This window comes from Stegastes partitus, unplaced genomic scaffold, assembly GCF_000690725.1.
Source record: "Stegastes partitus isolate 25-593 unplaced genomic scaffold, Stegastes_partitus-1.0.2 Scaffold3, whole genome shotgun sequence".
NCBI classification, from domain to species: domain Eukaryota; kingdom Metazoa; phylum Chordata; class Actinopteri; family Pomacentridae; genus Stegastes; species Stegastes partitus.
In genome coordinates, this window is record NW_007577734.1 from 1,143,341 (window position 1) to 1,169,874 (window position 26,534).

A 26,534-nucleotide genomic window follows, 5' to 3' on the forward strand; every position below is an offset into this window, starting at 1 on the left:
GTGTGTGGAGAGAGGGGGAGGACTTGGTATGGAGCTGTGGGAGGTATTCCTGGAATGTCAAAATAGCAGCTGGATTACATATTCTGCTACACCCACAGTCACTACACACTGTTAACACACCCACGGAGAGGCACACTGAGAGCGCAGCGGTAATGTGCATGCGTGCACCAAACATTTTTAACTGCACCTGTCACCTGTGCTCGATGTAGTAAAACATCAACTTCACTGACATCCGGAAATGACTGTGAGTCACATCTGAGTCATTCAGATCGTCCCCTCTATAACATCCTCCAAGCCGAACTTGTGCCCCCTTGCATTTACACTGTAGAAAATATATTGTGTACACTGGTAAATTAGACATTTTCAGATAAGACAAAGAACTACATCACTGGGAAAATATCTCCTACTATTGTCATTGTGGGGAAACGCACAAATTAACAAAGGCTCTATTCTTCTCAAGTGTCCCAGTAAGGCATGACAGTGTGAAATTGCATTAAATGAAATTCATGCATTTTATTTGTCAAAATGTGAAAATGGCCTGCACTAGTTTGTTGTGGAGATGAGAGAGCTGCTGATTTGCTGTTCCTTCCCTCACATGTGGCTGTGTCGTGACTGAAAGAATATGTGATTACAAACGACAAAAAAGAATTTCCTTTAAGGGGGTGTCTGGGTTCATCCTTGGAGACAGGATGAAGATGTTGCTCATTCAGGAGGCGCTCAGAGTTGAAACCTTGCTCCTCCATATCAGCAGGTGATTGGGGGAACTTGTCCAGGATGCTGCCCAACTGAGGTGTTTTAGTGTCTGTACATCCAGCTGGGAGGAGAGCCCAGACTGATCCAGGACAGAATTTATGTCCCTCCAGTTTGGAATGATGGGGGTCTGGGTAGCTCTGTTTAGGCTGCTGCCCCTGTGACCCAGACACATATACGTAGTGGGACACAGATGGATGGATGAATGGCTGTTATCACAAAAATACAACTTTAAAACAAGTTTTTTTTTTTTTTTTTTTAAAGTTTTGGTGGAATCTGTGTACAGACATGCACAGGGCAGGCTGTAATAGCATTGCATTAACTGGCCTGAGCTACTTAATTTGTTTCCCACTTACAGAGTCAGAGGTCTGCTTTTTTTAAGCGCACACACAGAATGAACAGAAATATTCACTGAATTAGAGAAGAAGTGTGTTGCATTAGAATCTTTTACTCCTCCTTAAACATTTGTAAAAATAGATGGATTTCCTTTGAGAGCAGCCTTCTGCATTTTGTGACTTTGGGGGATGAGACAAATTCTTTGAAGGTGATTTGAAAAATACAACATAAATGCAAAATACATCTGGATGCAAATAAAAAAAAAGATATGATGTCTTTTACATAGTTGTGTCCAGCAGGTGTTAGTCCCTGTAAACTAGTAGATATCTGAATCCCAGTCAACATTCTCCGTCATATACTGATAACTAATGTTTTTCAAAGTGTTCCTATCTGCAGTGTCAGTATGTGTGCACAGTGTCTCTGCTGCTGCAATGTGCAAGCCATGTTTGTCTTTAAACTATGAACTGAAGAACAAGTTTGTATCATCTTGCACATACAAGTGATATTAATATAAACTGCTACCTAATCCCGTAAAATGTTTCAGAATGAGACTCTAATACACATGAAAGAAACATAAAAACCTAAAATATCAGAAGGCTACATGCATAAATTCATGCTGGTTTCAATGAAGCAAATCTAAAAGACTGAACTCACTGCCTTGAACTGGTATGAACAATAAATTCAATACTATGCAGAGAACACAACTTTGTGAGACAGAGAAACTATTTGCTCAATCATTTGAAAACCATGTTTTAGTTTCTGAGGGCCCGCAAAACTGTTAAGTCTGCACAAGCATAAGCATTTACACTTACATGAAACATTGTGGTACGTTGTGATGACAGCAACAGTGATGCTACACTAGTTGTACTCTAACAGGCTTCTATAAAATGACAACAAATCAGAAGTGTGCACACAAACACACACATAAGAACATACTTTTATGGGAGCATGGGTGTGCCTTTGTGTCTGTGCAGATTTCACAACTGAAGGTCTTTATGTTTAGAGACTAATTGGTATCAAACAAAGCTTACAAAATTGTTTGTTTTTTTTTAAATAATAAAAATGCTTAATTGAAATATCTGCTGCCTACAGACAGCACAGCTTCCTCTAAAAGATAGTTTATATAATCTCCATGCTTCCTTGTTTAGATTTATTGCTGAAATACAGAAGTATGACGGTTATTATGTAGTAATGGGATCATCTCGATAAGGGGAACTCTGGCTTGAAGCTCAGGGAATGTTGTGATTTACTGTAAGTGAGTAGGGGGGTGGGGGGTTTCCTAGAAATCAGGAAATCAAGTTCATCCCCCTCCCCCTCTTCCCTGCATGGAGCAAACACGTCTACCTCCAGCACTGTCGAGGCTCTGTTTAAAACCACACACACTCACATCTCAGCATGTGCCGAGTTTCCTCCTCTGAGCCATGCGTTTGGTGTATTTCTCCTCTGAGCCAGACGTGCTGCTTACACAGTAAATATAAATATGAGTGGTGTAGCAACATGGTTTGTCATCTGCATAGAGACTTTCTGTTTTCATTTACTGGTATGACCTTACTGAGAAGTGACTGCAGGGGGTTTTACAGTCTGATAATAATTTTATGTTTTGTTGGAGGCTCAGACTCAGATAGGAATGAGGTCAAATCAAGCCAAGGCAAAAACTAAACACCCAGAAAGATGCATGAGTTTATAGTAAAATGTTTTTTCTTAAAATTCTTAACATGTTTACAAAGAAAATTCAAGAAAACTTGATGAAGAAAGGCCTTGTTCTGACCCTTAACAGCACAGTATTGACAAATTTACCAGAACAGATGAAAGTTTGTCCTACGTTTGTGTGAGACATCCTCCCTGTGGTCAGACAAGGTCACTGCATCTCAAAGCTTAACCACAACGGTTTAAACTATTGTTGGGTTTATTTGGAGCTAAAATTGAAAAGCCATTTGGTTGAAAGGCAAGAGTAAAGGGAATCAGTCACCACAGCAGGATTTGTAACAGAAAGCGGATTAAAACAGACGAGAATTTATTAGCGAGAGTTCAGAATTCAAGATTGTTGTTGGTATCTGTGTAAAATATGTGATCTTGACTTATGTTTGACTTGTACGGAAAGGAGGTATTCGATGTATTTAAGACTGAAGGTAACATGATATGGACTGAGTGGGTTGTAAAATGTGGCAATTGATTTTTATACATCTTCGTCTGTTTTACCTATGTGGAAAAAATATAAAGTTAAAAAAAAATAATAGTCTAGAACTACTGATGGTTAAAACATCAAGACTCTTTGATCCAAACCAGCTGTCAGGTATATAACAAATATACACAAATTCATCTGCAAATATTATTTTCATGCCTAATGAATCTGCCAAAGATTGCCATAACCAAGTGCTGTTTAAAAAACACCCCCAAAGTCAAGATGATATTTATTTTGTCCAACCCACAGTCCAAACCCCAGAAATATGCAGTTTATCCATCTCTATCATACATCACTTCAGAAACCAGCAAAGTGACTCAAACTGTTTATCAATTGCCAAAATCCTTGCTGATTCATTGCGACTAGTTTAATTACAGCACTACATCACACAACGTCAACGATTTATTGTTTCGTTCTGAGTTCCAGCGACAGTGACACAACACAACACAGGACAGATCTTGATAATTTAGTGGAGAAAACATTGATGCTTTGGTTCACTCTAGTTATCTACTGTAATGAGAAAAGTACAGTACTGAACTTGCAAGCTGTACATACGTGCATCGACATTATACTCTAAAAAATACTCTATACAGTATATCCAACACCATACAGCCGTGAGGCATTCACAAGCAGAGAAGAGCCGCTGTCCCTCTGGTCCTTTGTCTTGAAATCAAAAACATAAAAAGTGCCAAAGTTGAAGAAAAAGTTCCAAAATCCTAAAATCACCACACAACAACTGACGGAGAAGCAATTAAAGTTACAGTACTCATCGATGAATAACAACCTCATGATTCTTTACATCTACAATCAACAGTTTATAAGTTTGTAAGTGCTTAAACTGGAAGTGTAACAGGTAAGCAGCAGCAAAGGTAAAGTAGATTGTTTTTAATGCTGTACCATATGTACAATATTGGAGAGCGATTTGGCCTCAGCTCCATAAAACCTCAGTCAAATAACTGTGGTGAGTTGCTAAAGAGCTTCTGAGAAGTCTGGAAACACCCTGTGCCCACAGGAGGCTGGATATCCAACTCAAACAGTGAGCGCAGGTCACAAACATGTGATAAACACACACCTCTGTGGTTGCGGTGGCTCCGGAGAGGCTAACTGCTGTTATGACACGAGGCCGAAGGGAAGCCGAGGTGAAATACCTGGTTAGTTTAATCCAGACCTAAGGTGAGGTGAGGTAAGGTGGTGGCTTTACACAGGGTGAAAATGCAACTCTATCTGGAAACAGTTTCTGTTTACATTCAATGGTGTTGACTTCACTTTACTGTTTTATGTCAGTTTTTACTCTGCAGGTTAGTTAAGGACCTACTAGAGTCCAAAAACAGAAAAAATCAGGCATCACAGTTGTGTCAGAGTTTAGGAAAGCAAACCTTTATCCTTCTTAAAGATCAATGAGGTCTGTCTTAATGGCAGCACTTTACTACAAACCCCCTATTCGGCATTGAAAAGCACCAAATAAACATTTATGAAATGGTTTGTAGCACTTTAATGCGGTTCAATTTTTTATGTACTCGTCAATAACCATAACTCCTGCAGGCAGCCATAAGTGGATGATATAAAAACAGACGATGAATTATAATATAGGTTGATAGAGACGTTCTGATCTTGAACAAAAACTACATTAACTTGATGTAAATTCACTTAAAACTGTCCTTAAAGCTGTGTACAACCACATTACACTGTGGTATTAATAATTCAATAAAAGTTTGTTTACAGTGTATAAATGCTCAACAGGGGGACCCTTGAAATAAAGTAAAACTGAAGCAGTTTGAATTTTAAAAAATGAATTTACCCATGGCTTCAGGGTATTTTCCATATGTTTTAAGATGGGTTGAAGAAGACACATTAACTTAATTGTCCATTTTTGGAAAAAGTTATTTTGTAAAACAACACAACAGCTTTTTCCATCTTGGCGTATAATAAATATGCATTTTCTACTGTGTTCGACAGGCAGCAGGCTTTTCTGGGTTGCCACAATCGACTATTATATCTCATTCTTACCTTCCACAGTGTAATTTTCTTCTCAGTCACTCTCTTCAAACACGTAAACAGATATTAGGTCAATTTAATTTAATTATTATTTTTTTTAAACATATCTGGCCACAACATTCTCAGTAAAAATGATCAAAAACTGCTAAAATTGCAGAGAATGACAAAAAGTTCATTTGATCCCTTTGTGCACTTTTTCAGACTAAAGCCCAGCAGAAGAAAGTTGAATGCAAATCTTGACTAAGATGTATATTTTATGATATTGTCCTGGATTCTCGTGATGGCCATATGTCTAATTGAATAAAAATAAGTATGCGTCCGTACCTGTACAGACAGTATTGCAAGTTCCCTTTCTTTTGTTTTTGTACCTACAACATTTGACTGAGAGTGTATGGAGCTGACTAAGGCATGTTTTGATACTGTATATGTAGTGCTTGATTTGGTGGAATAACCCTTTAGGCTCCTTCTCTCCCACATCACAGTGCAGTTCAGGACTCCTCATCAGTGGCACTGGGGGAGCGCTCCTGGAAAAAGGACATCAAATCAAAGTACAGACCGATACACATATTACTTTTGAGTCAAGCAAGTGCTGTAGTTATGAAAAAACATAACAATCCAAAAAACAAGAAAACTAACAACAACAAAAGATATACAAATACGCAAGAATATTGCAATGTTAAGATATTTTTGAACACTTCTTTACTCAAAACTTACCACTTGTCCCATATAGCACATTTTTTTAAATGTGTTTACTACAATTTGTAAACAGGTTCATGAGATATCCTGTAAATTAACAATCAACTAAACGAACAAGGGATGAATAGAAATAAGAGCAAGGTTTACACATCTTCTGCATGTTTGAGCCTCTGCAGGCAAATGAGCAAAGGCTGGTGAACAGTTAAAGCTATACACATATTAGTGCACAAACACACAACTACACACATAGAAGAAGATACCTCTTCCTGCTCATCCTCAGAGTCATCATCACTGACAACAGGTTTGGCTCTGGTGCGTCCTGTTCGTCGGCTGCGTCCTTTCCCTCGATCTCCACCTTTATCCTTCCTGCCCAGACGGATTTTCACTTTCACTGAGCGAGCTGGATCCAAACACACATGTAAAGAACATGTTTACATTATAAAAAAGCAGAAGCAAAAACAAAACAAAAAAAAGCATAAAAATAATTCTAGTGTGCAGAGTAATTTAAATGTAAATTTTCGCAAAAAAGAATCACGACACATTTTCAGCACTGACTGACTCAAACATAACTGACTGAACAAGCTAAAATTTAAAATCAATTTGTAGCCAGAACACACAGGGAAATAAAACATGACTCAGAAAGTCATGATCTCTTCACACAGACTTGTGCTCACATTCGGACTCTGATCCTTCCTCCTGTTCCTCTTCCTCTTCCTCGCTCTCCTCTCCCTCACTTTCCTCCTCCTTCTCGATCTTCTGCCTCAAGCTGGTGAACACTGACTGGAGCACGATGGAATCTTCGTATATCTGCTCAGACAACAGAGACCCCGTAGAAAACAACTAATTATTATAATCAAGCATGCGCAGCTAACAGTAGATGAAACAAACAGGATTCAACTTCAACACATCATGGTGCTTTCTAACTTTCAGTACAAAATAGGAGAAACGTGGGGAAAACCAAAACAAGTCATCTGTCATTAAAATCTGCAGCATCTGTCAGGCCAGTCAGCAACAAGATGCAGAACTTCTCCAGGTTTTGCAAAAACTGAACTGATGTTCCAGCAGTTTTGTCTAAAATGTTTGGTTAACGTTTTCTGACAAGGACAAGTGGTGTCTAACAGCATCATCTAGTTATAGAATGTACAGTTTCCTGCATCTTTCATCAGACCTGACATCCTAAAATAATGCTCAGATTATTATGATGTTGATTTCATATGTGATAGAATCAAAAAAGAGATGCGATCGAGAAAAAGACACCAGATGTTTTTCTGTGCTTCTGGGTAAACCCTGCATATAGGATGTGGTCTTCCTCACCAGCGATCCCTCCAGGTTGAAGGTTTGCGCATTTTGGAAGAGCAGCATGACGTCTCTCTCCAGGTCACCCAGACTGCGGTAGCGATGACTTCGAATCCTCTCCTACAACCAAGATACAGTATGCACATCTCTTTGTGTACAAAAGAGAATAACACACCAAGTTTGTCCGTTAACCTACAAATTCGTCCACATCTTTGTTGTTGGTGGTGTGCGCACTGTGCTGCTTTGCTGGAGAAGTTAAAAAAAATGTTTTCTAGAGGAATCATCTTTTCTGATCTCACCTTGATCTTCCTGAAGTCCACCGGCTTGCGAATCAGCTCATAGTACTCTGGCAGCTCTTTTCGAGATGGCAGCTGGATGAACACCTCGCTCAGCTGACGGCCACTGGTGCTGCAGGAGATAATAATCATAGTTATAATAATAATCCATCCATCCATTATCTATACACCGCTTAATCCTCACTAGGGTCGTGGGGGGGCTGGAGCCCATCCCAGCCGACTTAGGGCGAAGGCAGGGGACACCCTGGACAGGTCACCAGTCTATCGCAGGACCACACTTAGAGACAGACAACCAAGCACACTCACATCACACCTACAGACAATTTAGAATCAACAATTAACCTCAACATGTTTTTGGACGCGGTGCGCATAGCTCAGCACGCTAAGTGCCCCCTTCCCACACCGGGAACTAGTCCCGGAATCGGAAGGCCCGAGCTCGTATCCCGCTCGGGGCTTGTCACACTTTGCTGCAGGGTGGCGCAGTTGGTAGCACTGTTGCCTCGCAGCAAGAAGGTTGCCGGTTGCCGGTGGGGGCACCGGAATCTTTCTGCGTGGAGTTTGCATGTTCTCCCCGTGCAGCGTGGGCTCTCTCCGGGTTCTCCGGCTTCCTCCCACACAGTCCAAAAACATGTTGAGGTTAATTGGTGATTCTAAATTGTCCGTAGGTGTGATGTGAGTGTGTTTGGTTGTCTGTCTCTAAGTGTGGTCCTGCGATAGACTGGTGACCTGTCCAGGGTGTCCCCTGCCTTCGCCCTAAGTCGGCTGGGATAGGCTCCAGCACCCCCGCGACCCTAGTGAGGATTAAGCGGTGTATAGATAATGGATGGATGGATGAATGTTTTTGGACTGTGTGGGAGGAAGCCGGAAAACCCGGAGAGAACCCACGCTGCACGGGGAGAACATGCAAACTCCACGCAGAAAGATTCCGGTGCCCCCACCGGGATGCGAACCGGCAACCTTCTCGCTGCGAGGCAACAGTGCTACCAACTGCTCCACCTTGCAGCCCTATAATAATAATAATAACTTTATTTATATAGCACCTTTAAGAACAGCTTGTACAAGGTGCTTTGACAGTAAAACATGCAATACAAAGACAATCAAGGAAGTCTTAATACTTAAAGAATTAAGAATTAAACTAATTAAAAACAACATCAAACCAAAGAACTACGCAGCTAAAAAAAAATAAAAAAATAAAAACAAAAGAGAACATGTAAAATAAACAGGTGGATAGTGCATAAAAACAGAATGAAACACTAAAACTAATTAAAGATTAAAGTAAACTTCACATAAAAGCAAGTTGATAAAAATGGGTTTTAAGAAGTGATTAAAAAGAAGTTACTGACTCCGCAAGCCTTATCTCCTCAGGCAGGTTGTTCCAAAATCAAGGGGCCTTGGTGGAGAAAGCTTGGTCACCCTTAGATTTAAGCCTCGACTTCCAAAGTGATCAGTAAAATCTTAAAATCAACTCTAAAATGCACAGGGATCCAATGAAGGGAAGCCAAGATAGGTGTGATGTGATGTTGTCTGTTAAAACCGGTAAGAAGCCTAGCTGCTGTGTTCTGGACAAGTTGGAGGCGAGAGAGGGACTAAGAGATGAGATGACATCATCAAGACGAGACTGTAATCATTTATTAACATCTGAGTGAGGCCGATAGAGGTCCATCTAATCACACCCCTCCAGGCTAATATAATCAGTTTAAACATGGTAGAGAAGTAACTGTTGTCTCTCCCTGGGATTAGTATCACGAGCATATTTAAACAGCGTGCTATTTTAAAATCTATCAGATCTAGGAACTTGAAAACAGAACTTTTAGACAGTCCTTTAATTACTCATCTGGAATGTTCTGTTTGGTCAGGAAACTTTGTAGAAACAAAATTTCTTTGAATAAGTGTGATATTTGTTCAATATAACTTTATTCTACATGTCTAACTTTAAAATGTGCTGACAACAAACTGTTGGCAGCAGATTCTATAAAAAGGAAAACAAACTCTGTTAGCACAACTAAGAAGCCATTAGTGAATCAGCTGCAGTCTCATAACAAGAATTCTGTGACTTTTTGGTTGAACTGCAGGCTGTGGTAATGCAGTGCAGAAAAGTATGTAAGCAAATATAAAAAGCAAGTAGCAAAATATCTATGCTATTTAAAATCACTACTGTTTACAGCATTGGTAAAACCTGTAGAGACCTTTTCGAGTTCTCTGTATGTCTAGTCATTGTTGTGCTGTTTCCATGGAGGTGCAGGATTTTATATTGCAGTTAAAAATGAGTCCACAGTGAGTAAAAATGTGAAAGGAGCCAAAAACACCCAAAAACTGCTTGGACATCAGAATTTTGCCGAGAACAGAGCAGATGTTTAGTTTTATGTTCACGGTTGTGGTGGGAGATTCTAAATTACTCTGGGAAGCGTCAGTAGTTGCGAAAACTGTATGAAACATCATCTTCATCTGTGACTTTTCTCTGTTCTTTTAATACCACTTACATCACTTCTCAACCTGAAGTTGGCCTCAAACTAAAAACTACAGAAATGAGTAAGGGAGCTACATTAAGTAATATACTGACGCAAAATACTGTACTGTCACTCCAACTGCTGATTTCTATGTTTGGCCCGTGGATTCTTCCCAGCGTGTTGAACTACTGCAAATCTTTCCTGTGAATTAGTAAGTGGCCATTGTTTAACTTACATGTATTTAAGGGTCTATAAATATCTTAGTACATCTTTAAAATCAGTTAACACACACTTACCTTTGGGTACAAACACAATACATATTGCTGAAAGAGCTTTGTATGTGTAACAATCTACAGTTTGAGCTCTTTTCTACTACCTGTCTTTGTACTTGATGACAGCATCCACAATCTTCTTCATCTTCTTTGTGAGAGCGGGAGGATTTGGGGAGAGTTTCTCAGCAGGCGGTCGTCCCCTCTTCCTCTGCCTTTTCCCATCATCGTCTTTGTCCCCTCGTCCACGACCCCCCGAGGAAGAGGAAGGACCAGGGAGATCCAGGTCGCGGTCTCTTTTCCTTTTGCGGGTTGTCTTTTTGTGACGCACCTCTTCCTCCATCTCCTCCAGGGTGCCCTCCTCTATCGCCTGCATGGGAAAGACAGACTGTGAGATTGAAGTGGCGATTTAAGTCACAAAGTAGAAGAAGAAGAAGAAGAAGGAGGAGAAGTATCAGTCACTTTACTCTAGAAAGCAAATCATTTTTTGCTTGTATTTCAGTTGGATTTATATTCTGAAATCTGTCTCTCAGTGCTGCCATATACAACCTTGAGCCACTGCTTCTCGGTCAGTGAATCGCTGTAGTCCACCTCCTTCCGCTGCCGAGAACCTCGTCCAAACATTTTCTCCTCCTCCTCTTCACAGGTCAGTCGCTCAACCTCGGCGTCGTCCTTCATAATCCAAGTGGGTAGTTCATCCTCCTCCATCAGACGAGGTTTTCGCCGCGGGTTACGAGCCTCCTCACGACGCCGGTCCAGGTCCATGCGCTGGGGGAGGGAAGAAGAAAAGTAAAGAGGAAAGAAACAAAGGTGCAGGGAGAAAACTCCGGCTGAGGTGGGTTTGTAGCTATACTTTCTTCTGAAAACACAGACACTTACCATAAATTGGTCAAATTCTTCTTCGCTTCTGGCAATCATCTGGTTCACCGTCTCATCGTCTGGCACCTCATCCTCCTCCTAAATACAACAGACACACATTGGCAAGCAGAGCATAAGAAAGCACAATCTTCAAATTGTGTGTTTCTGGTGCTCGCACACACATTCATGCGTAGACACACTTCTTGACCCCAGACCTCGTCTTGCTCCTCGTGTTCCAGGATGGCCTGTAGGAAGGCCCTGCGCTCGTGGCTGGAAGACTTCTGGTCAAACATGCCGGCCTGAATGACCTTCTGGTCCACATTCAGTTTGTATTTAGCTGCTGCCAGGATTTTTTCCTCGACACTATTGACTGTACAGAGACGCAGAACTCGCACCTCATTCTGCTGACCAATACGATGGGCTCTGTCCTGAGCCTGCAGGTCCTGTGGAGGAGATGGAGAAAGAGAAAAATAATTAGTATTGTTTCACATTAGAAAATATGGTTGCTGCAGTGGCAGCTTCCTTGTGGATCCTGATGCTGTGGCACAAGTACGTTCAAAAATAAGTCACAACGTTTTAATATAAAGGCAAAGGCTCCAATTTTATTCGATGCATTTGTAGAACACACAGTTTTACAATTTGCACTGTTAGCATCCTGCAAATACAAGCTTCTATGTGGTAAAAAAGGCAGCTCGAGACTTGATTTGCGATTATATGTGTCATTTGCCTTTTTGTAAATTAAAATAAATGAGCATCGCACCTGATGTGGGTTCCAGTCGGAGTCAAAAATAACCACAGTGTCAGCAGACTGCAAATTGAGGCCGAGGCCTCCAGCTCTTGTGCTCAGGAGAAAGATAAAGTACTCTGACTCTGGATCATTGAATGTCTTCAGTAACATTCCTCTGTCTTCAGCCTTCGTAGTGCCTGAGATGTAAGGAAGGTGGGAAAAGCGAAGAAAACCAGGTGAGGGAAATAATTCAAGAAACAGATAAACCAAGGCAGACAGAAAGGAAAAAACAAATGCATCGAAGAAATGGAAATGAAAGGAAAAGAATGCATTAAGTGCAATGAGAATTAAGGGCAGATACATAAACACTCATATAAATTGGTATCTCACCATCAAGACGAAGGTACTTGAAGTTTCGGTAAGCAAAGTAGTCCTCCATGATGGTCATTAGTGAGGTCATCTGACAGAAGAGCAGCACTTTGTGGTTTGTGGCTCTCAGCTTCGGCAGGATTCGATCCAACACCTCAAACTTTCCTGATGCCCGGTACAGGTCCGGACTGACGGATATTTTTACAGGATTGAAGGGGGACAGTTTGTGGGTGTGATCATGACCTAAAGACGATTTAATACTTACCCCTGGACGATCCCACCAGAGAATCCTAAATGCTCAGAAAAGGATTCCTTTAGAAAAAAAGAAAAAATGTATTATGTGATTTAGTCACACAGTCAAGCATTACAGTTTAATTGTGGCTATATTTTGAGTAATTATTACTTAGTTTCCTATATTTTCAACATAAAGCCAACCTTGTGAAAAAAGAGAAAAAAGGCTTTTTTTCATTATTTTACCCTTGCTCCTGATATCCTGGAAATTATTATTATACGACACAGCTCGCAGTCTCTCAACTCATTAGTGTTACCTCTATTTGCTGGAACATGTAAGGATGGTTACAGATTTTTCTCAGCTGCATGATGGTGTTCATCAGTGTCTTTGTGCCTCCTTTGCCCTGGTAAACACAGAAGATAAAAATTAACTTATAGAATTGTGAATATTCCTTTCATTATGTCAGCTCTGCCTAAAAGGACTAATGAGTAAACACATAACTATTTTCCTGTACTGTAAAACCAACATGATTCCAATTATACCGTTTTAAGATTATTTTTCAAAATTGAATTCACTAATATGAAATCATGTTGCACAAACAGCAGCCAGACATTTTTGATTCTGACAGAACAGGCACTAGTACTTGGTTTTGTCCATAATCAAATGTAGACTTTTATTGTGGTGATGCACATTGATAAAGACATCCAACACTAAAAACTTCAGTGTCAGTGTATTTATGCGTTCACCTTCTTGTCTTTCTCTGATCCATCAGTGAGCAGGACCCCCTTGGCTTGCATGTGCCTATACAGCACCCTCTGAAGAGACGACATGTCACACTTGATCACGTATTCCACCTGACGGAGAGGAGACAAAGTAAGTATCTGTCATATAACTTCACAAAGGGACTTTATCCTAATACCGTTTAATTTGTGATTTGTGATTCCTGGGAAGCCATGATGGCGTGTCAATGAGCTAGCACGCGCAACATCCGGACACTGAAAGTAAAGTACCTAAATAGAATTCAGCCATCATCCCTTTTATTATTTACATCTGTGCTTTTCCTGTTGTGAAATGTAAAAACGTTTTTCACACAAATATATCTAAAGAACACAAGAAATGCTGTAATAGAAGGAATTGTTTCCCATCATCTGCATTTGGACCTGTGTTGGTGTGTTTAGATGTGTGCATGCTTGTCTGTTTGCTGAAAGAGGTGAGACTTGCTTTCTCTGGAAGCTGTGCCTCGACTTCCTTCTTTAATCTTCGTAACAGGAAGGGACGTAGCACTTTGTGGAGACGGCGAATAATCAAGATTGTCTCCTCTTCATTAAGATCCACCTGAAGAGGAAGAAAGAGAAACTTCTCGTTGCTATTTGACCTGTTGCAACCTCCCAAACACAAAGTAGCCCATGCTGTCTGCACACCTTCTCTCCAGTCATAGCAAAAGGGGCATTAAACCACTGCTCGAAGGTGCTGCAGCTCTTGAAAATGGTGGGCAGGAGGAAATTGAGCAGTGCCCACAGCTCAGGTAGTTTATTCTGCAGTGGAGTTCCTGTCAGGAGGACTCTCCGCGGAGCAAGGTAGTGGGTGTTGAGAACCTGGGTGAGTTTACAGTGGTGGTTCTTCATACGGTGGCCTTCGTCCACAATCATGTATTTCCAACGGATCTGGATGAGGACAGGAGAGGAGTACATCTGGATAAAGCCATAGTAACAATATTCTGCCTTATTGCTTCTGTCCAACCAAACCACAAACAGAAAGTGCTTAAAAGGACGCTTTCTTGTCCACTTTGTCCTCGTGACTAAAGCTGGTTGTGTCCCAAGCCAGAGCCTTGAGCCAGCACATGGGAAACGCTTGCCTGAACTACAACACCCACCTCTCAGCACAGTCAGGAACCCTATATGATTACATGAGTGCATAGCAGCATGATGGTCACAGAGGACAGTGGTGAGACGTGGTTTACAGGCCGTGTCAATGTGTTGCAGGACCTAGGAGAGAGCACTGAGACGCAGCAGAAGGGGGGAGTCAGATTGGCCAGACTCAAATACTTTTAGAGGATTTAGAGGGTTTGGGAGCCAACGTACAAAAACACACCAAAACCTCAAGCAAATTCGAATGACTAGCAAATAAATTATAAAAAGCAGCAAAATCTTGTTGTGTGTACATGTGTAGAGTGAAAGAATTACACTATGACTGCCTTTGGGTTTTTGTGCATTTCCTTGTCTGTGCACCCCATTTTACCTTGGCCAGCACTTGTTTGTCCTTGATGATGTATTCATAAGTGGTGAGTAAAACGTTAAACTTGCCACTACGCAGCTGAGGGACAAAGGCTCTTCTGGCAGCAGGAGACCCCTAAAAGACAGTAAAAATAGAACTTTAAAATAAAACTAAAAAAGCAAAAGGCTCCAATAGCATTAATCAAAGCATTTACAGAAACAGATACAGCTTTACAGTTTGCAACAAGAAATAAAAATAAAATGGAGATGGTGTGATTGCAAAAATTCACCTTATAGGACACTTTTACAACTGTTGGTGCCCACTTGTCAAACTCATACACCCAGTTAGAAAGAGTTCTGTCAATCAGAAACAGCTCAGTTGTTATTCAACAGTTCATTTTCTGTGTTTTACAGTGTTTGCTTAGATAAAGTCAGAGATAAAAGAGGATTAAAACATCTAAAATACTTTTACAGCTAATGGGGATTAGCTCACGAGAGGGGTACAATGATGAGGTAGGGTCCGTTGAGCCGTTTGTGCTCCATGAGGTATGTGATGAGGGCGATGGTCTGGATGGTTTTTCCTAGACCCATTTCATCAGCCAGGATCCCATTCAGGTTGTTGTTGTAAAGAGAAACCAGCCACTCCAGGCCTTTAATCTGAATGACAAAAAAGGTCTCTTCATGCTAACCTATATTCATGCTGCACAGGACCAGTAAATGAAAACACAATAAACTAAAAACAAGTCTAAAACAGATAAAAGTTCAGCTTGTGTGGTGCAACATTATTTAGAATTTTAACATTTTACCAAAGCAGTCATAACATGCCTTATCACGTATAGAAACCTTCAAATAAAATTGGCTACTATTTTTTTTTCCGTGTTCAAATAACATGACAAGAACATTAACTGAAATTTAATAAAAACACTGTTAGGAATCAGTAGTCAAGGATGAGCATTTATCATTGCTTTGTGTCTGTCTTTGTGTGTGCATCTTTACCTGATACTGTTTGAGCTGTCCATTTATCAACAAGCTGGACTGTTTCTCCACCTTCTCTGTGACAGCATGAGCCACAGAGTAATACGACTGGAGTCCTCGAGCAAACGCTGCTCCACTATACTCGTCATCTACATCCTGTTTAGCATTCCTGTGTATGATACATATTGAGTTTTATTCAAACCTATATTCAAACACCTTACAGGACCATGCAATGGCAAAATTAATTGAATAATTTGCACTACAATGAATGCAGGTGTAATAAGTTGCACATGTGCTCACTCAATGATGTGTCGGACGTCCACCTCTGATACATCCTCGCTGTCAGGATCGGTAATCTTCTTCTTTTCTTCTACTGGAGTTGCAGAAGGCTGAGGTTCTTCTTCTTCCTCCTGCAAGACGGCTTGTTAGTGAAAAGTCGTTTTCGACTCACTAGAGCAGTAAATATGAGTGTGAATATAAGTGCGTTAGAACATTTCTTACAACACAACCCACCTCCTCCTCTTCCTCCTCCTCACTGTCTTCACTGTCCGAGCGGGGAGCGACCTCGTAACTACACAGACATACAGGAATGATAAAACCATATACACTAAAAAAAAAAAAAAAAAAAATCTAAATCTATACTTTCACATTGTCTTTTTCAGGTGCATGTAACTTCCTAATATCTATTTCAGCCACATTACAAGCAAACAAAATTTTGAACTGATGAGAAATAATAAGAAAATTTTGTTTTTCTTAAACCTTTATAACTAGTGGAGCATAAATATATACTTTAGGTAGTTGCAGTAGAGATGTTTAGCCGTGTTTAGCAAACTAATATACACTTAGCTAGCTGGCACACTTACCATGTACCTAACTAGCACACTGATAGCATGCTAGGTGATGCTAAGCTATGTATATATAAATGATGTGAAACAATGTTTAACCCACTACTACACAGTTAGCTTGCAACCACTGTTAGCATGCTCGGTAACGAATAGTTTATACATCTAGAATGTTTAGAAATGCAATGCTTAGCACACTAACATATAGCTATCACATATATAACTTGCATGCTGTTAGCTTGCTAAGTAATATTAGGTTATGTTTATATCTATGATGTTCAGAAACACAGTGTTTAGTATGCTAAGCATACAGTTAGCCAGCTTGCATACTGTTAGCATGCTAGGTAAAGCTAAATCGTTTATATATCTATTTAGTGGTGTGATGTTTAGCATACTAACTTATAGTTATTGTTATCTAACTAGCATATTGGTAGCAAGCTAGGTAATGTTTAGGCTTGTATATAATATCCGTTTAGCAATGCAGTACTTAGCACAATAATATATAGCTAGGTAGCTAGCATACTATTAGCATTCTTTGTACTATTTATTAATGTATACATCTACAATGTTTAGCAATGCATTGTTTAGGACACTAATATATGATGCTAGTTAACTTGCATACATTTAGCATGCCTAGCAGCCTATTGTACAGTCATCTAATTTTAGCACACTAACATACAGTTAGCATGTACCTTGCTAGCATATTGTTAGCATGCCAGGTAATGTGTACTTGTGGCAGTTGGCATTTTTTAGCAAACTAACATGTATTTTGGTAATATTTAACATACTTTTTAAAAGTTATATTATTCCATTATGGTAATAATTAGAATGTTAGCACATTAGCAACTTAACTTTATAAATATAATATTTAGCGTCCCCACGTGCATACATTAGCATCTCATCCTGCCTGTACTAGATTTAATGGCAGTTCCTCCAATGCCAAAGTTTCAGCTGACACACCAACAGACTGACAGACGAGCACCAAGTGCCAAACCGCTTGCATGACTTTTACTTTGAAAAGATCTCGTTTCAAAGTAAAAGTCTTTTGCTTTCTCCATCCACTCTCACCCAGGGTTCATTTCCAGCCAGGTCTCCAGCTGTCCGGCTTTGGGAGCATCCACCCCTGTCAGGATGTTCCCACTGTCCACATGGATGACCTTCACAGGCAGGTCACTCATCTGGCTGGTCTCATCCAGAGGCTGCCGAGGAAAGAGGGAAGATATGTTTCAAGCTGAGCTTGCATGATTAAGCTTCATTTAATGGTGGCTGATGGATATGAGATGGAGCTTCAGATAATTAATCTGTGCAGGGAGGTAAAGTATTACATCAGTGATACTGCTGCCCAGTCAATTTAATACCCATTTAACCACAAGGAAATATCTATTAATAATTTAGTACAGAGTTCATTAATATTTTCTTACAACAAAAACATTCCATTCTCTTCTAGGTGTTAAGTGTGTTTATCATGTAGAACATTTGAACTGTTGACCTGTGAATTACGATTTATTCACTGATCACTAGCTGATTATTGGCTTTTATGTTTGGTCACCTGTTGCAGATCACAACATGTACTGTATATAACGTGATGTTTGTTAGTGCTGGTTGTACCTGATGAAGATTTCATTAAGAGAGACTTTTCAGTGAACAAAACTTTCATTGAGTGTGTGCACTCTGTCCTCCTTGCCATGACAACTGTAAAGGAAGTAGAACATTGCCCCCTGAGGCTTTGTGTGAAATCTGATCCATGCTTTGAACTGACATCTCTATGGAGACCGTAGAAAGCAACAACATAAAGAATAGGGCTTGTTTTGTTGGCTGAGCTTATTTAAAGAAAACTATTTCTATAAATAATGTATGTGAATGTGATTTGTCATCTATAGAACCTTTAGAAGGTGGCCAGGCTGATACGATCTACTTATAGATATATTAATTTATATATCTGAAGTCTTCATTCACTACACCTGCTGTACTCACCTCTCCATCAGGCCCCATGGCAGGAGTCTGACCTTCTGCATTCTCAAGCTGCAACATAAGCAGAAGTTGACTAATCACAAAGAGACCACATCCAAGTTGCAGCTGTGTTAGTCACTGAAACACATCAGCAGCACAGAACACATAATCAGAAAGACAGGTCGCTGATACTCAGTTTTCCGGAACTGTTTCCCATACCTTTTTCTTCTTCTTCTTCTTCTTTTTTTTCTCCTTGAGGGCCTGTGCAGCTTTGTGAGCTCTGACCAGCTCCGTAAGGTTGGCAACATACTCATCAGTTTGCTGCAGCAAGTAAGCCAGGCGCTTATCCTTCTTCTGGTCGATCAGTTTACGGTAGCCCTCCTCATCCTCAGCCTGGATAACAGATGGAGTTAAGTGTGTGTAGGAGGGTTTGTATACTGGTAAGTGTGTGATGTGCATGCTTGTGTAACCCTTTGTGTGTGGTGATATTAAGGTTTACTCTCACCATAAGCCTCCTCATCCTTTCTTTCTCAATACGCTCATTCTCCTTCTTCTGCTCCCGTTCGGTGTTGGCATGGTAGGTGGCCACAGCTTTGGTGAGTTTCTGAATTTTGCCTGTGATTGAACGATGGTACTCCTTGAAGTCTTTGGCATGCTGGAGGATGCTGTTGAGGTACTCCTAGATGAAAAATACACAGAAAGGAAGATGAAATGAGTCAGTAAAATGCACCACTTTCAATAAAGCCACAGGCAACTTCACAGATTGTCCGTTACCTGATGTTTTTGTCTACGTTTTCGCTCTTGCTCAATCTTCTGCTGTTTCTCCAGTTTCTCTGTGATGCGGGCCTCTCGTAGAGACTGACGCTTGCTTCGCTTGTAGGCTTTGGCATCAAGAGCGGTCTCTAGAGCTGTGTCACGACGCATACACACCACCACCTCTTGACGTAGCTGCGGTGTACACAGAAATATGAGCTCATCTGTTGGACTACTGTCACTAAAAAGTGCGAAGATCTCTGATCCACAGTGATGGAAAAGATGCATTATTGTTATGATAAAGATGTGCAGACGATGTAGTCCATACCTGTCTCTGGAAGTTAAGTAGTCGGAGGGCTTTGAGCTCTATAGTAGCTTTGGTACGTAAATCACCAGCCAGAGAACCCGGCAGGTTCTCCAGTTCAGCAATGCGATGGGTTATACGGGCCTGTAACCTGAATGAGCAAACAATACTACGTTATCATATTATTTTGAATATTACTGGTAAGCAGGTGAATGTGGGTGTATCTATACTGCTTTTTAGAAGTTAGTAACAATGAAAAGAACGATACATTTACAGAGGAATCTCTAAATCAATGTCCTGCTTAAGTGCCTTCGTCCTGAAGAGTCAGCTAGTTAAATGGTAATTCAGGCATAGTCTACACCATTAAACTAAATGTGATAGATTACAGTACATATCCCCTCAAGGCTCCGGTGTACCTGTACTCCCTCTCCTGCAGGATCTCCACTGGGTCGAGGCCACAGGGTTTCTGAATGGGAGTAATGCGGTTCTGCTTGGCGTGGTAAGGCATCATGGGAGTAGGCTGTGCCGGCTGGCCTGGGGACTGGGTCTGTGGGGGCATTACGGGGGAGGCAGCTGGGGGAACTGAAGGGGGAGCAGGAGAGGGCCGGCCAGTGGGCTGAGGGGGGATCAGCTTTTGGGGCGCGTTGGAGGGGGCAGCTGCGTTCACCATGGGGCCTGGAGGTAGGTGAGGTAAGAGACAGAAAAAAAATCAATACAGTATGATGAGCATTATAACCGTATGCAAGAAAAGCCCAGATGTGACTAATGACATTTGTAGATTCTTCTCCATTTAAGTGTCTAAGCCAGTTATGATATCGAGGCAGCATACTTACTTCCATGACTCTGAAACTGTGACCTTTAATTGTAATGTAGCCTCCATTAAAGTTTTAATTAGTACTTTTCCTGTTGTGGCATGTAAACGTTTCAGCTATGAAACAGATCTATATTTAAACTAAGTGAATGAATGAGCTTTATTATTAGGGTATATCTGACCAGAGCTTACAAAGTGAGCCTCTTACCAAGGACACAGACTCTTATATTTATAATCAAGAAAATTGAATTATGACTTAAAAGACCAGAACTGACCTTACACACTTGCATATGAACACACAATTTCCACTTATACTACTATCTAAGCTAGGTTTTACCAGAGATTCTCCTAAAAAAGAGAAAGCCAGGTTTCACATGGTAGCAGCACTACGCACCCTCAGGCCAGGACTTAGGAGGTCCGTTGGGGTTTTGCCCCTGCATCCCAGCTGGGGTCCCTGATGGGCCTGGAGGAGGCATGTTGGGACCCATCATTCCTAAGACACAAAACAGTACAGGCTGTCTTCAAAACACAGGTGTCTTAAAATCTCAGAGGAATACTGTGGGAATTTTTTGAGCATTTGCGTGAGACTCTGTTAAACGCAGGTATTACATTACCACCATAGCATGTATTCCAGACATTCCCCATGCATGCTTACCATGAGCTCGGCTGTAGCCTGATCCCATTGGCCCAGGACCTGGTACTGGTCCTGTTGGACCACCTCCTGGTCCCCCTCCAGTTCCAGGAGCCAGGCTGGGCATGGGCTGCTGCTGCTGCATCCCTGGCATTGGCCTCTTTCCTTGTACAGCCATTTGGAGGTGGTCCGGCAGGGGCTGTCCCCGGGCCAGCATCTTATAAGCCATGATCTGGGCTCTGAGTTGGTGAAGCTGATTCTGGTTGAAGGGAGTCGGGCCACCAGGGCCACCAGGAACTGCAGGGCCAGCAGGGCCAGTAGGGCCGCTAGTTTCGAGACCAGAACCAAGGCTAGGGACATTAGACCCAAGATTGGGTCCAGGGTTGGGTCCTGGTCCAGAGCTGCCTGGAGGACCTGGACGATTGTTAGGACCCAACGTGTGCTGATCTGCACTGGGGCCATCTAAAGGCGTAGAGGCAGAGCCAGGGCCACCAGAGGATGAGGAAGAAGAGGACGATGGCATAAGAGGTCCAGAGGGAGGACCATTTGAAGGGACGGGGCTGGAGTGGTCAGAGCCGCCTAATGGAGAGTGGTAGCCTGGAAGACACAGACAGAAAGACAGACAGGTGGAGAAAGTCAGTCACATGTCGTGCTTAAAGAAAAAGTTCAATATACGTTATATATTATATGCTTGTGGACCTGAAGTCAAGCACAGTGACCTCGCTACATCTGGCCAAGACATATTCTCACATATACAACCCCATAAAACCACAACTTGTCATTTTTTCACCCTACCCTGTTTCCAGTCTTTATGCTAAGCTAGCTAATCAACTGCTGCCTCTAAATTCATACTTAACACATAGACAAGAACGAGGTACAATTTTCTAATTTAACAGTTGGAAAGAAAGTGAACTGCATTTCTCAAAATGCCAAATGCCAGACAGCGTAGCCAAATAAGCTCAGAATTGTTGCCAAACACTGATCAAATCCCGCCAGACTGTTGTTTCAAAAGTTTTTTTTTTTTCAAAACTGATTCATAGCCTGTCTGTCTGCCGGTCTTGTTTCAAGCTGTACACCTTCCTATCAGCAAACAGCAAGCAGAGGCCAAACTACAAAATTGCTGCCCGACCATAAACACTGCATTTGTTTGAGCTAGACTGAGCTGTGACACTGTATGACTCTCAGTTTCTCATTTTTTTGTAAATATAAAGTGTGTGAAACAAAGGCACAGATCATGTCATAGCTTGTGACAGCAGAGACACTCCCTGTGAGCCAGTCGACCACATGACCACACCACTGCGGATAAGTCACACTTTGAAAGCACACCACCAATCTTACACAATGCTGGAAAGAAATAAATTGCTTAAGCCCATGTAGCATGTTTACCTTGTGAGTGTTGGTCCAGAGGACTGGGTGGGGGGCCCATCCCACTGTGCCCGCCCTGTCTCATAGACAGTCCCTTCATCTGACTGAAGCGGCTCTCGTCACTCAAGCTCTTCTCGTGCATACCCTCCATAGGCTGTGGGAGAAATCAAACAGTGCTGAAGTTGGAAAATCTGTTTATTAAACTATAAGACAGTTGCAGCTGCTAAAGTATTACTTTTGGGGGGGAGCAATGGAAAGACATTAAAATTAGTACAAAACAGTAATAATATGAAAATAATGCACAGTAAAGATGTGTTAGATAATGTCAATTCAAACATGTTAAAAACAGTGGATTCTTTGTGGCGAATATTGGAAAGAATCGCTGGTTTCCAACAAAACCAGTTTTACAGGTGCAAGAATGTACTTCTTGCATTGTAGATGAAAAAAATAAACAAATAAAGTGAAATTGCTATAAAGGGAAAATCATATGATGTCTGACAAAAAAATATTCTGGAAAACTGGCAATACTGAAACAGACTATACTAGAATATGTGTATTAATGAACAAAAAAAATGTCATTATTCCTGGTTTTTCCTCTGCTAGATACTTTAGATAACTTTCTTTTCTTTTTCTTTTGCTTTCTACCTAAATTTAGGTAGAGGGTTTGATTTTATGTACGTGTTACAGTGGATAAACATTGGTGACGGCATGTGTCTCTTAATGAAATGCTGCAGTGGGACAGTTGTATCTTAAAGTGTAAAGAGTAAAACAAAACATAATAAAAACAGAGTGAATGAATGTGTACTGGTGCAAATCTTCATTGCTGCATGACAGACTGTATAGTTGAAACCAGAAGTTTACATACACTGTAAAAAAAGACATAAAACCTTTTTTTTCTCACTATCTGACATTAAATCAGACTAAACTTTGCCTGTTTTAAGTCAGATAACCGAAATTATTTCTATTTGCTAAATGCCAAAATAAAAACAGAGATAATTTTTTAGAGAATTTTTTATTACTTTCTTCAAAGTCAGAAGTTTACATACACTAAGATTACTATGCCTTCAAACTATTTGGGAAAGCCCAGATAATGATGATGTAATGGTTTTGGAAGCTTTTGATAGGTTAATTGACATTTACCTGGAGGCACACCTGTGGATGTATTTTAAGGCACACCTCAAACACACTGCTGCCTTTTGTGACAACATGGAAAATCTAAAGAAATCTGCCAAGATATTAGGAAGAGAATTGTGGACCTCCACAAGTCTGGTTCATCCTTAGATACAATTTCCAGATGCCTGAAGGTTCCAAGTTCATCTGTTCAAACAATTATATGCAAGTATAAACACCATGGGAATGTCCAGCCATCATACTGCTCAGGAAGGAGACGAGTTCTGTGTCCCAGAGATGAACAGGTTTTGATGCGAAATGCACATATCAAACCCAGAACAAAAGCAAAAGACCTTGTGAAGATGCTGCTGAAGCTGGTAAAAGAGAGTCATTATCCACAGTGAAACAAGTCCTGTACCGACATGGGCTGAAAGGCTACCCAGACAGGAAGAAGACATTACTCCAAAAGAAACATAAAAAAAGACAGATTACAGTTTGCAAATGCACACAGGGACAAAGACCTTCATTTTTGGAGTCATGTCCTGTGGTCTGATGAAACTGGAATTGAACTGTTTGGCCATAATGAGCATTGTTATATTCGGAGGGAAAAGGGGGAAGCTTGCAAGTCTGAGAACACCATCCCAACTGTGAAGTATGGGGGTGGCAGCATCATGCTGTTGGGGTGTTTTGCTGCAGGAGGGAGTGGTGCACTTCACAAAATAGATGGCACCATGAGGAAAGAACAATATGTGGAAATATTGAAGCAACATCTCAAGACATCAGCCAGGAAGTTAAAGCTTGGGCGCAAATGGGTCTTCCAAATGGACAATGACCCTAAGCATACCGCCAAATTAGTTGCAAAGTGGCTTAAGGACAACAAAGTCAATGTTTTGAAGTGGCCATCACAAATCCCTGATCTCAAACCTGTAGAAAGCTTGAGGGCTCGTGGTGCGAGCAAAGCGGCTTACAAACCTGACTCAGTTACACCAGTTCTGTTAGGAGGAATAGGTCAAAATTCCAGTAAAGCTTGTGGAAGGAAACCCAAAACATTTCCCCCAAGTCATACAGTTTAGAGGTAATGCTACCAAATACTAAGGAATTTTATGTAAACTTCTGACTTTGAAGAAAGTAATAAAAAGTTCTCTAAAAAATGTTCTCTCTCATTATTTTGCCGTTTGGCAAATAAAAAATAATTTTGGTAATCCTAACTGACCTAAAACAGGAAAAGTTTAGTCTGATTTAATGTCAGACAGTGAGAAAAAAAGGTTATGTGTCTTTTTATACAGTGTATGTAAACTTATGGTTTCAACTGTATCTGCTGCCTGTCAATGATTGTAATGTTTAATTCATTATTACAATATTATACATTTATATTATTCTTACAGACTAAATAAGTAATGCATTGGTTTGAGGCCACCTCTGTTGAATAGAGGCCTGAATTAATCAGCAGGAGGTGGAGGGTCTCAGTGGGACTGCTGCTGTTTGCATGTCCTTACTTTATGCAGGGCGTGCATGTTGTCAGGGCCGTATCCAGAGGGTCCTGGCTGCGAGTGTCCAGAGGACGGAGGACCAGGGCTGGGGCCCATCATGCTGTGAGAGGAGCCTGGGGAGGGCCCGGGGCTGGGGCCCAGCATGGCGCCAGGGGAAGGACCCGGACCAGGGGAGGGACCTGGGCGAGGGGTGCCTCCCATGGGGGGATCTGGCGTTGACATGGCCCTGGATCTCCTGCTCCTGGTTGAGCAGCAGGGACCTGACAGAAAGGAGAGAAATTTTCAACACTCAGAACGATGGCAATGCAATTTGCAGAAGTTATTTATCTAAATAAGAATTTAATAAGTGGTTTGATTAAAGAGGATACAAAAAAATAAAATAAAAATAAAAACAGTACAGTGAAGCTGAGCTTCTGACTTGAGCTGTGCTTTTCTGATAAGGAATGTGGGTGCACAATCTTTGGGTGATGGGTGAATTTTGTCCAACGCGTATCAGATGTGGAGTCTCTATTCTCCTACTGCGCTGCACCAAATCACCCGTTGCGCGCACATGCAATCAACCCTAGCTGCCGGCTGCACCGCTGAACCGGAGTTGCAGACGGGGATATACAGTAAATTATGCACATACTGCTGAGAATTCCCTCTCTAAGACCACGAAAGGGTGTCTCGTTAAATATTAAAAAAAGGGAATGGCGGACAGTGCTTGTGCGACTGACCTACCCGCATCCACAGGACAGGCAGTCCCGGGTGGATCTCTGCGCTCCCGAGCTGATATTTGTGGGGAGACTAAAGAAGACGCAGCAGTTACCGCAATTAGTCTACTCACCCTCTTTGTAATCTGCCTTCAACCGTTGATTTGTTTCACCGACGTGGCTCGAGCGCCCCCCTCCACCGATCTTATGACCGAATGTCTAGTCACGGCCGTCCAGCAGTGCGCATGCGTGCGCAGCGGCAGCAAACCTCTATTCACAGTGTGGTTTAAGTCTGAACTGAGGTCTGAAGATGCACAATAGTCATCTGAAATGCCGCACACATTTAAGAATACAAATAATTCATAACACATACAGCTGGCAAATCACCCGGTAATTATGAATAAACGAATCCAGTAAATAATACAGGAAGCTAATAATAATAATAATAATAAATATGATATTTAAAAGAGAACGGTACAGGAGCACAATCCCTCTAGCAAAAAGTGAGAAAAAAATTGTCAGAACATTTCTTCAGATATTTTGTCTCCTCCAAGAAAAGGATGATTGAGTCTATTATTAAAATAAAGATATACACATAAAGTAATGAAAAGATAAAACATCCCTGATAAAATGTACTGGCTTTTGTTGCATTGTCTACTGTGGACCTTGTATCTGTAGTATAGAGAATCTAAACTGTTATAGAAGCTAAACTTCTGCTACTGCGGGGAAAGTTAGAAAGGATGGGAGTGGACTCATGCTTGGTGGACTGGATCTCTGACTACCTCACTGACAGACCACAGTATGTCAGACTGAAGGACACCACATCTGACACTGTGGTCAGCAGTACAGGGGCCCCTCCGGGGACAGTGCTGGCCCCTCTCCTCTTCACCATGTACACCTCGGACTTCTGTTACAACTCGGGGCTGTGCCACATACAGAAGTAAG

At 41.3% G+C, this 26,534-nt stretch overlaps 1 protein-coding gene across 6 annotated transcripts; it reads right to left on the bottom strand.

Annotated features, from left to right (window-relative positions):
• Positions 1-3,485: 3,485 nt before the first annotated feature.
• smarca4b (SWI/SNF related BAF chromatin remodeling complex subunit ATPase 4b) lies at positions 3,486-25,787 on the bottom strand. Of its 6 annotated transcripts, none has more exons than XM_008277090.1 (34): positions 25,724-25,787; positions 24,904-25,157; positions 22,319-22,451; positions 20,957-21,529; positions 20,696-20,794; positions 19,907-20,165; positions 19,515-19,641; positions 19,208-19,381; positions 18,939-19,112; positions 18,653-18,826; positions 18,458-18,505; positions 17,552-17,682; positions 16,155-16,212; positions 15,942-16,051; positions 15,663-15,810; positions 15,160-15,323; positions 14,957-15,023; positions 14,692-14,802; positions 13,875-14,117; positions 13,675-13,788; positions 13,200-13,307; positions 12,770-12,856; positions 12,487-12,533; positions 12,243-12,409; positions 11,886-12,049; positions 11,341-11,568; positions 11,147-11,224; positions 10,817-11,035; positions 10,375-10,637; positions 7,555-7,663; positions 7,274-7,375; positions 6,634-6,766; positions 6,220-6,359; positions 3,486-5,787 (listed from the first exon to the last, which is right to left on the bottom strand). In XM_008277090.1, the coding sequence occupies exons 2-34, from the start codon at positions 25,117-25,119 to the stop codon at positions 5,752-5,754; spliced, it is 5,004 nt and encodes a 1,667-aa protein (XP_008275312.1). In that variant the 5' UTR covers positions 25,120-25,157; positions 25,724-25,787; the 3' UTR covers positions 3,486-5,751. The 6 variants fall into 6 exon arrangements, 5 of the variants coding, with proteins under 5 accessions (XP_008275312.1, XP_008275303.1, XP_008275288.1 ...); XM_008277081.1 differs by having other exon boundaries at positions 11,308-11,568; XM_008277066.1 differs by having other exon boundaries at positions 10,375-10,655; positions 11,308-11,568.
• Between the last annotated feature and the right edge of the window lie 747 nt (positions 25,788-26,534).

Excerpts from the sequence above, each read along its gene's own strand:
- smarca4b (XM_008277059.1), bottom strand. The coding sequence starts at position 25,119 with ATGTCAACGCCAGATCCCCCCATGGGAGGCACCCCTCGCCCAGGTCCC. Across the intron at positions 22,452-24,903 it reads ACATGCACGCCCTGCATAAA|CCTATGGAGGGTATGCACGA; the intron begins GTAAGGACATGC and ends TTTCTCCCACAG. Across the intron at positions 12,857-13,199 it reads GATCAGAGAAAGACAAGAAG|GGCAAAGGAGGCACAAAGAC; the intron begins GTGAACGCATAA and ends TGTGTTTACCAG.